Source organism: Gymnogyps californianus, chromosome 20 (assembly GCF_018139145.2).
Source record: "Gymnogyps californianus isolate 813 chromosome 20, ASM1813914v2, whole genome shotgun sequence".
Lineage (NCBI taxonomy): Eukaryota > Metazoa > Chordata > Aves > Accipitriformes > Cathartidae > Gymnogyps > Gymnogyps californianus.
In genome coordinates this window covers 5,359,547-5,369,781 of record NC_059490.1, presented here as the reverse complement: position 1 = coordinate 5,369,781, position 10,235 = coordinate 5,359,547, and the positions used below count along the sequence as shown (strand labels likewise).

The window sequence follows — 10,235 nt, the reverse complement described above, 5'->3', positions numbered from 1 at the left end:
CCGACTGTCGTTACAGCCCGTCTCGCCCCGTTGCCGCGGCAACGGCGGAGCGCGGCCCGCTCGCACCGCCGGGTTGCTAGGGAGGGACGCCCGGCGGTCACTAAGGGGTGACGTTCAGATCCAGATCTCGCGAGGCTTCCCCCCCCCCCCCGCCTCCCGCGGTAGGAAGTCTCGCGAGAAGGGCGGGCGGTCCCGCGCAGGCGCCGCGCCGTGGAGGTCGTTGGAGTCACCGGAGCGGCCGCGCCATGCTGTCCCGCCTCGCCCGTCCCGCCGCCGCGGCCCTCCGCCGGGGCCTCGCCACCACCGCCCAGGTACGCCCCGCCGCCAGCCTCCCCGCCGCCACGCTCAGGCGGCGGGGGCGGCGTAGGGCCCGCACCCCCTCGGGGCCGGGGTCGGGCCCAGGCCCTCCTCTGAGAGGGGGCTGCGGAGCAGCCGGGCCCGCCGGCGGCCTCGGCCCTTCTGTGTGCGGCGGAGAGGGGCTGGGGGAGCCGCCGGGTGTCAGCGCCTCAGTGGGTGGGAGGGGGCGCAGTGAGGTGCCGTGAGGGAGGTGTGAGGAGCACGGCTCGGGGGGGGTTCGGTTCTGGGGGTGCTGGGTGGGTGCTGTGGCTCTGCCAGGTAAAACGTCCCTGCTGCTGGGCATCGCTCTGCGGCTCTTAGCCGAGGAGCTCATGCCTTTCTCCGGACTGGTGTAAACTCGCTGCCCAAACCTATTAGTTCTAGATGAACTTCTCTTTCTGATGGCGTATAACGGATGATGCCCAAGTTTGCTTGCTGCTTCCTTCCTCTACTGAAAATATGCCCCTGCTTTCAAAATGTTTTAAGAATATAGCTGGCGGTTGGGGGGTTAACAGTAATCCTTAATATGCTGAAATCCATTGTGTGTGACTCTTGATGCCAGGCGAGGAGTACTGCTACATGGTAGGTAGATAGAGACCGACCTCTATCTTCTAACGTAAATAGTTCCCAGTAGCATATGACAGATTATCGTAGCTATAAAGATGTGCTTTACAAGAGAGGCTTGTGTAATTATTTTGATAGGAATTATATTTATTAGCATTGAGGTTTTGACCTCATGGTATCAGCTCAGTCATAAATATGGGGCATAGCAGTGACTTATGCTAGACTTTGCTTCCCCTTGGAGAGTTTTATTCTAAATTACATTTGTTGCAATAGCAAGAAAACTGAGCTGAGGTTAGGCTGATGTAGCTCCTGGGTAGATTATTTCTTGTCATAGCATAATAATTAAGCTGTTCATGCGGGGACTTGAAGCTATTATGGCTTTATCTGTGTGATAGAGAATGTCCTTATCAGCGGTAATTGTATTACCGTGTTACATCTCTGCAGTAGCCTCTGGTTCTCCATCACTTTGGCAGAGCATTGCATTTTTAAGATTGTTCTGGACTTTTAAAGTAGCTATTCTCTCATCTAGTGACACTTTCCCTACAAATAGGAGCATAGGCATTTTCAAGAGAAATAACTTTCTTCCAGTGAGCACGTTAGAGTAAAATTGGTTCACCAGGGCAGCAAAGCAGAGTTGATTTTACTTGCTTCTCAGCCACACTTGATCAAAGCTGGAAATAATAGTCACTTAATGTTCTCAGGCCTCAATCTTGAGGCAGCTGCAGGTACTATTTTGAATTTATTTCAGGCATACACGTTTTCTTCACATATATACAGTGGTTATTATGTTTATTGTAGCCCATTAAATCTATTGACTTGCCAAATGGGAAGGCATATGTTTTTGATACTGGCAATGAAAACTAGAAAAACTGCAAGCCATATTTTACCCTAAGTCAGACCTAGGTGCACAGGGTAGCAGGTATTGGTCTCAGGCAGACATTTCCATCTGAAGAAAGATGATCCTTTTGGTTACTCTGCCTAGCCTTGCTTCCCTTTTGAGCTTCAGATCGCAAAAGAACATTTTCCTCTAACTTGTCCTACCAGTAAACCTCAAGGATCTTTGGGAGGCTGTAGTGATGATCACTTTCTGTGGGCTTAGGCAATCAAGTTTGCGTAGTGCTTGATAAAGAAATTGAGAAATAGAACTAAAAGTAAAGAAAGTGTGGTGAAATCCCCAAGGTCACTGCTGCAGTAACCACCAAAACATCTCTTCGATGTGTTTGTCTTCTTTTTTCCTCAGAACAATGCCAAGGTAGCAGTGCTGGGGGCCTCGGGAGGCATTGGCCAGCCTCTCTCCCTTCTCCTGAAGAACAGCCCGCTGGTGAGCAGGCTCAGCCTTTACGATATTGCTCATACTCCAGGCGTTGCAGCTGACCTCAGCCACATCGAGACAAGAGCAAATGTTAAAGGTACTGCGAGCCGCTGGAAACAGTCTGTGTTCTGAAGAGAGTCCTCTCGGGTGTCTCTGACGCTTGGAGATGCCCGTTGCTGTGCTTGTGAAGGGGAATCTTCACATGAGCCTGAAGCCTAGTATCAATTTAAGTAGCTTTTTCTCAAGTGGTGCATGACTAATTAAGGTTTAGCTGATTAGATTGACATGTATGGAGGTGAAAATGGTCTGTGGTTGCACTGTTGAAGGAGAATTCATAATAACTGGCAGGAAACATTTGGTAAAATCATCTCAGAAAAAAGCTTGAGCGTTGAACTTACACGTTTGACTGCAAATAGACTTAACGCTCCCTGGGTGTCTGCATGAATTCTGCATGCTTCTTTTCTGAAGGGACAGCTGTCAAGTTTTGATTTTATCAAAACTTAATCTGCTGATCTTCATTTTATTTGAAGATCACCAAGAGGTTGCATTTTACTTGAATATTCTTATCTGCAGTTCTTTGGGGACGCTGGCTGTAGTGCCAAGCTAGGGTTTTTGGAGAGTAAATACACATAACAGGAGGAACTGAGGGTTTTCAAAACAGATGAATGTGAGATTCCCACCACTCTCATTCTGTAAGTTTTGAAACAAGGATAAGACATCAAATAGGATCCATCCATAATTGTATTGCTTTGCTTTGCAGTATAAGTCTGAGTTGAAGGCTAAACTTAAAAAGGAATTGGGTGCCTCTGGGCGTAATTTTGTACTTCAAAGTGTCATGTTTTTGCCAGTTACTAAATATCTAATGCCTGAATGTCTTCCATTCCAGGCTTCCTGGGACCTGAGCAGTTGCCAGAATGTCTGAAGGGCTGTGATGTTGTAGTTATTCCCGCCGGAGTCCCTAGAAAACCAGGTACTTTCATTTTGTTAAAAAGCCCCAGGGCTTCATTGAAGTGTACCTCTGCAGTACTGTTATTCAAATAAAGCCGTGTCTGGTGCTTTACGGTGCTCTCAGTGGTGGCTTGGGATGTAAGTGGTCTGTTAATGACACTGACTTAGAGCTTGTTGTGGTATCAGGCACCTCATTTAGCTTCTGTCTTTGGCTGTCCCTCGAAAAATGGGCAGACTTGATTTCTGGAGTTCCTGTGCAGGGGTGAGGTGCAAAGACTTTTCATGCAAGTGATCCTGAATCTCCCTTAGTGTTTCGTGCCCAGAGCAATACTCTAGTAAAAAAAACTGGTTCTTTGTTTCATTTCTCAGCAGAATAGAAATAATCCATTTGTTTTGCGTTAATTGTATGATAACTTCTCAGAGCATCTCTGAATGAATGCTGCTAATCCTTCCTAGAATCTCTGACTTGCTCCATTTCTACTCTGTTTTTCAGTATCCTATTGGGAATGTAACAAAATTCTAGACTTTAATGCCTAGCTCTTCCTAATTCTTCATTTTTCATGGTTAAAGTAGCTGCTGCAACAGAAATGAGAGGTGGCACTTAGGCAACTAGCAATATTTCGCACAGAGCAGTTGGCATTCGAACTGTAGCTGTGGAGGTGACTTCAGAGGGGAAGGAGAATTCGTCTTAGGAGCAGTTATGCTGCTCTGAGCACCGCTGGTATACTGGTGTGGGTCAGTATGGTCACACTGCACTTCAAGCGGCCTAGGTGAAATACGTTCTGACAATTGACAGCTGGGCTGGTTGCTCCTGAAAAGGGCTGATCTATCTGAAAGGGCAGTAGTCTTTTATTAGCGAGAGGAGTTACCTTTGGAGCCAGTTCATTACTGAAACTGGAGAATTTTCTCTTGATATATGAAACCAGAAGCTGATGTATCTCTGTCCAGAGCAGAATATTGTTTTTTGATAGGATTGCTTGCACATTGAGTAGACTGTGGATAACTTAAAATATTGTACTGTGTTTTAGGTATGACCCGTGATGACCTGTTCAACACCAATGCTAGCATTGTTGCTACTTTGACATCTGCCTGTGCAAAGCACTGTCCAGAAGCCATGATCTGTATTATTTCTAACCCGGTAAGCATTTTCTGGAGACCTTGAAAACTTGGGGAGGGTGGAAATCCAGACTGAGAATACTAGAGTAATCTGAGTTCCTATTAGTTTTGACCAGTTTCTTTAAGGTCTGCAGTGTATTTGCAGAAAAGAACTAAAAGCCTGGTTCTACTAACCCATTTTTCTTGGCTATATTTAAGTCAGGGGAAACTTGGATATAAAAGTGCTTAATATCTCAACATCTGTGTGACTATGGTTATAATACATGCTGATCTATTAGCTGGAATAGAAGTCTTACCTCACTAAGGGAGGAGCCTTTGTAATGTGAATGAACAAATTTATTGCCTTAATGGTTATTTAAAATGGATGATTTTTATTCCAGCCTGACTGTAAGTTGCTCTTCAATTTAGGAATTAAAGTAATTGGCTACAGTTGACTTCAAGTTGGAAGTATACTTCGGGTTGTTTACTGACCTGTTCAGTTCATGCATTGGCTTCATTATTATACTGGTTTTAATGAATGCTTGCCTGTTCTTGCTCATAGGTAAATTCAACCATCCCGATAACTTCAGAAGTCTTCAAGAAGCATGGTGTGTATAATCCCAACAGAATCTTTGGTGTTACAACACTGGACATTGTCAGAGCAAATACTTTTGTGGCTGAACTTAAGGTAGGTCATAGTAACAGATACTGGGGGAGGGATACTGCCTGCTTCGGTCATCACGTCTATCAAAAATGCTTTTAAAAAATCACTGCAGAGAGCCAAAGGAGCTCAGATTTCTGTGGAGCTAGAGGCGAAGGCAATGATTCCCTGTTTCCATTCTCTAGAGGAGCCTGGGGATAGGGTTTCTTGCAAAATGTGGTTCAAGAGACTTTGACCTTTCCTTCTCATAGCTGTCCCCTGTGAGCGAGCTACATGTTCGCCTTAATTCTGTTGGCATTTTTAACCCTGCTGGTGCAACCGGAGGAGAGGGTTGAATTGTAGTATGTATTTGCAAGTCAAACTATCTGTGCTACATGTTACAGGATATTTTGCAAAGTATCAGGAAGTGTAACAGGCTCTTAATAGCCCTGGTGGAGTTTGTACTTGTGCTGCTATTTATCTGAACTTGCATTAATAATATCCTGTAACTGTCTAAAGTTATCAGAGTAACTTGGAGTGCAGCTCTGTAGGTCTGGCTTTGTTCCTGGAGTATAGCTGCCTCTGAAACTCCTGCCCTGTGTAACACTGAGTTATAGATGTGTCCAAATACCCAGTGCAGAAAATGAAGCATCGTGTTTTTAAATGTTTTTCTTGTCTGTATGCTTCAGAAGCTGGAAAGTTTCTTGTTTCCCTTAGGGCTTAGATCCAGCTCGAGTAAGTGTTCCAGTTATTGGTGGCCATGCCGGGAAGACTATCATCCCTCTGATCTCTCAGGTAAGGCATAGTTACTGCCGTGTGTGGCATCACACTCATCAATATGTTAGAGTTGATGTAAAGTGCCTTTGTGATGGCGTGTAATGTGCTAAGATCCAGCAGAGACAGTCTTCCCTGCTCTTGTGGCTGCTTTCATTCTGAGATGAGGTGCAGGATCCTGGAAGGTAATGAGCTAAATCTAAACTCCTCTGGGTGGTTTAAATAGTTCCAGCATTTCTCCTCTAAAGTAGTTTGGGATAAGAACTGAGGTGTAGTGTGGGTGTTCAGATGTCTTGGCACTGTTTTTTCTGGGTTTTATTTTTTGTGACAGTATTTTATGATATTAATACCTTGCCTCAGCAGGAAAATGAAATTGATTTTGCCGTGGTGGACTAGAAACACCACTTCAACACGCAGCATTGAAATGAGGAGGCATAGCTCAAGCTGTGTGGGGAGGCCTGCTTCAGTAATGTCTAGTAGTCAGGGAGAGACTCCCTTCATGCATCTAAGCCAGAATGAAATGCAGTTCTAAAGGAGGCTGCAGCTTCACGAGGAGATGGCTGGGGTATGGCCAAGGAGCAATTTGCGAGAAAGGGGAAAAAGCTTTTCTCTAAGTGGGAAATAGTGTCCTTCACAGAAGGACGTTCTTAGGGAGTAAGAACAAGAGCTTTGGAGCAGCTGAATGCTGAGAGGGTGCTTTTGTTAGACAGTCAATCGGGACAGACACAGCTGTGCTTAACATACTTGCGTAGGTGTATCTGAAGGTTCAGTAACTTCCTAAATACTGCTGGCAGACTGCATCCTTCATAGGGCTCTTGACTTCCATAATACCACAGTGACCCAAATATTTACAAGGTGGCTTTTTGAAATTCCTAAGGCCTGTTAAATGCTTGGAGGGCATCCGTCTAGTGCGAAGGACACCACGGTAGCGAGTAACCATGGCAAGCCCTGGTTTTGCTGTCAAGCTGCGGTTTGTCCTTGAGCAAGCCAGGCATGGCTAGGTTCTTGTTACAGTCCTTGCAATAACCAGGAGCCTTGGTGAACGCTTGCAGCTGGTCAGTGTCACACAATCTGTGAGCTTGGGTAACTGATTTTCCCAGTGGAGAACTGTTGGTAACAACTGTAATGGTACAAAAAGCATCGTGTGGGCGGCCTTATGCTGAATCTGGAGGGGTCCTGGTATTTCATCGTAACTTCTTTTTTCCAATTTAGTGCACACCAAAAGTGGACTTTCCTCAGGATCAATTGGAAAAGCTTACAGGGAGAATTCAAGAAGCTGGCACTGAAGTTGTCAAAGCTAAAGCGGGAGCAGGTTGGTTCTTGACTACAGCTTCCAAGTAATTCTTGTTGGCCAGCTGAATGGATGCAGTTCTCTTCAGTTTAATCTTATTTACAACTGCGGTGCAGAATTATGAACTGCTGATTACAAATCTAGCTGCTCTGCCATGTCAGCGACTGCCTGAACTGTGGTACTAGAAGTGGCTCAGTATGTAGGTAAGACTAAACATTAACTGATCCCATGCCATGTATGGCTTTAAAAAGAATCTTCTCTGTCAAATTAAGCTGTTTCTTCCTATAAATCAGGTCAACTAAATAGCATGTAGCTGGCCAAAAGCTGCTGCTTTATCCAGCTGGCCGTGAGCTTGAAGTCAATGACACTGCAGCTCTGTAAATATACCAGTATGGAAGCCTTTGATGCTAAAGAAAGTATCACATTTCAATGTGATCTGTTCTAAAAGTGATGTAACTTTTACAGGATCTGCCACCTTGTCTATGGCCTACGCTGGCGCTCGATTTGTGTTCTCTCTGGTGGATGCAATGAATGGAAAGGAAGGCGTTATTGAATGTGCCTTTGTTCGATCGGAAGAGACGGAGAGCCCATACTTCTCTACACCTCTGCTACTGGGAGTATGTACTTTAAATGATGGGGCTTGTAAACAGCAGCTACTGATTTAGTCTTGTGATTTTTACTCAGTGATTTCAATTTAGTCTAATGCTAGGTATCGCTGAAGTTAACAGCTGAGCGTACCTTTAAGAGTTCTTGAATATTTGGGTATTGTACTTAGGCATATACCTCATGCTTGACAGGGATGCTGCTGCTTTTATCTGCTCTTAGACTGCGGGTCGCTGAGTAACCAGAGGTTCAGACTTGGTTTAAGAGGTCACGCTTGCCTCAAGTCAGTGCCTGTTTATGAAGGGCTTTCATATGATTAACCGGAGTCAGCAATCCTGTCTCCTCAGCTTGATCTGCTACAAGCAAATCCCTCAGAAATTGAGGCACGTGGGGAACTACAGCATGGATTAGGATTAATAGATTGCTTTCAGGACCTCTACTGAACTCTGAAAGAAGTGTTCCTTTTGTCACCCTTCCCCTGTGGGTGGAGTGAAAAACATGGATGCTGCAGCCCTGTCGTGGCTGCAGGGATGCAAAGGATGGTGTTGTGCTGGCTGGTGAGGGAGTGGAAGTAGAGGGGTATTAAGGGGTAAGGATTTGGATGTAGGCATGAGATCTCGAAAACCTAAGAGTGCAACTCAAGCAGTTTCAGATTGCAAGCCAGTGGCAAGCGAAGGGCATACACCAGAGGAGAGAAATTCTCTTGCCGAACGGTGGGTTTGAAGACAGGAAGAGGCATGAAGGAGCAGTTGGTATCGGTCTCCTCTGGAAGGAGCTGATGGGCTAGCTTCAAGTTTCACACTTGTGAACAGTGCATGAGAAGTTTGTGAAGGCTGTAGAAGTTGCTACAGATAATAAGAGGCTTCTGAGCCTCGCCAGGAAGCACAGGGTTGGCAGACTAGAGATGACAGAGGTCCCAAGCTGGGTCTCCATCTCAGCTGGATAATACTTAATCAGAGCCGTTACGTTACTCTCTAGGTCATTCGATGAATGGTTAATCCTTAAATCCTCTTTCCCTCAGAAAAATGGAATTGAGAAGAACCTAGGTATTGGCAAGATCTCCCCCTTTGAAGAGAAGATGATTGCTGAGGCCATGTCTGAGCTGAAGGGTTCTATTAAGAAAGGAGAAGAGTTTGCGAAGAACTTCAAGTGAAGAGCTGATGACGGAGAGGAATTAACAACTTCCTTAATTTATTAAGGCATCATGTCACTTTATGACTTCTGATTCAAAGCTCATGCTTTGATTGAAGTCTGTCTGTATTAGCTTAACGATTGTTGCCGGTGCAGAGTCTAATCATCAATAAAATGGCCTCATTTTTTCAGTGTACCATCTGGAATTGTCCTGATGTGCTTGTCTTTTGAAGGTAGAAGCTGTAGGTCTCTGAAAGGTTATCAGTGGCAGTAGGGATGAAATAGCCTCTTAAAGTGGGTGAACCGATTACTCTCAACTCTGCTGCTGCTTGGGTTTTGGCTTGGGCTGCTTGTTCGGCGCAGCAGCTGGGAAACCAGGGGTGATCAAATAAGATCAAGATGAGGTGAAGAGGCTCGCGAAAGGGATAACTAGTGACGTGATCCAAGAGGTGTTTTTTCAGGAGGTGGCATTACCTCTCCTTGTTGCCTTGTGTTGCCTTAATCTCTTATGTAATTTGATTTTAAAAGAGTTAGTAAAAGAGCACAGTGGTTGAAACGTCAGTCCTGCTCTAAGAAAATAATTAAAATGCTGAGAGTAACTTCTTTCTAGTTAGGAACAAAAGCCTTGATTTAGCATCTACATAAATTTCTTTTACACTCATCCTCTTGTGAATATAAAAATAAATGTCTGCAAGAAAATGGTGATGATGAGTTCTGTTGCTGACTTCTTTGAAGGTAAGCTTTAATGAAGGAAGCTATTAATTCTCTCTTCCTCTCTGCTCTGTGGGCTGCTTACCCTATTGCTTTGAATTGCTCTAATCCATGTAGGTTGAATTCTAAGTTGAGCAGACTTTATTTTGATTCGATGAAGGAAATGCCAAAGCCCAGCACCTCTGGAGGAGCTGAGGGGAGTGTTGGTTTGAGCGAGAGAACCTGGTGTAGAAGCTTCTCGTAAGGAAGATACCTAAAGGTGGTAGATGCTGTTTGGTCACTGCCTTTTTTCTTCCTCCCGCTTCTTGTATTCTAACTCTCTTCTGAGCTATCTGAACTGGGTTTTATTTTTTTTAATTTTAATTAGTTCACCATTCTGAACCGGATCACAGAGTTGTGACACTGGTGAAGATGCAGTGAGAATAAAGTGCTTGGCTCTTTCCCTGCCCTGTGGAACGTGTAGGCAGAGAGAGGACAGCAAGCACAGTTCTTGTCACTCCTCTCTGCAGAAATTCAATGTATTAAAGCTTGGTTTCTTTACAGGAATAGTAATGAAATAGAAGCGTCGGCAGTCATTACTCAGCAGGCTTGGAACAAAGTAATTATTAGGTGGTATTAATAGAATTAAAGATTAAAGATCGTGTTGGAGGGGGGCAGGGGAGGATGTCAGAACTGGAGGACACTGAGAGGAGGAGTGACTGGCCAGACCTGGTAAATATGGCATGGACTCTGTTCAAAACAGTAAATGGAGAGCGCGTGGCAGACTGCTGTAAAGCAGGTTGCTGGACGTCGGGGTCGCGCAGGCCTGTCAGCAATTTTGTATCCTGAAG

General features: G+C 45.0%; 1 protein-coding gene across 2 annotated transcripts; it reads left to right on the top strand.

The window, feature by feature from the left end:
* The first annotated feature begins 234 nt into the window (after positions 1–234).
* On the top strand, positions 235–8,895 carry MDH2 (malate dehydrogenase 2). Of its 2 annotated transcripts, XM_050908924.1 has the most exons (9): positions 235–311; positions 2,141–2,309; positions 3,099–3,182; positions 4,189–4,298; positions 4,818–4,943; positions 5,613–5,690; positions 6,882–6,981; positions 7,426–7,577; positions 8,585–8,895. In XM_050908924.1, the coding sequence occupies exons 1-9, from the start codon at positions 246–248 to the stop codon at positions 8,714–8,716; spliced, it is 1,017 nt and encodes a 338-aa protein (XP_050764881.1). In that variant the 5' UTR covers positions 235–245; the 3' UTR covers positions 8,717–8,895. The 2 variants fall into 2 exon arrangements, with proteins under 2 accessions (XP_050764881.1, XP_050764882.1); XM_050908925.1 differs by lacking the exon at positions 4,818–4,943.
* Positions 8,896–10,235: the final 1,340 nt, after the last annotated feature.

What these genes read in the sequence shown, in the direction of transcription:
- MDH2 (XM_050908924.1), top strand. Translation starts at nt 246, where the DNA reads ATGCTGTCCCGCCTCGCCCGTCCCGCCGCCGCGGCCCTCCGCCGGGGC. An exon ending in GCCTCGCCACCACCGCCCAG is followed by an intron (nt 312 to 2,140) that starts GTACGCCCCGCC and finishes TTTTTTCCTCAG; the next exon opens with AACAATGCCAAGGTAGCAGT. An exon ending in TCTGTATTATTTCTAACCCG is followed by an intron (nt 4,299 to 4,817) that starts GTAAGCATTTTC and finishes TCTTGCTCATAG; the next exon opens with GTAAATTCAACCATCCCGAT.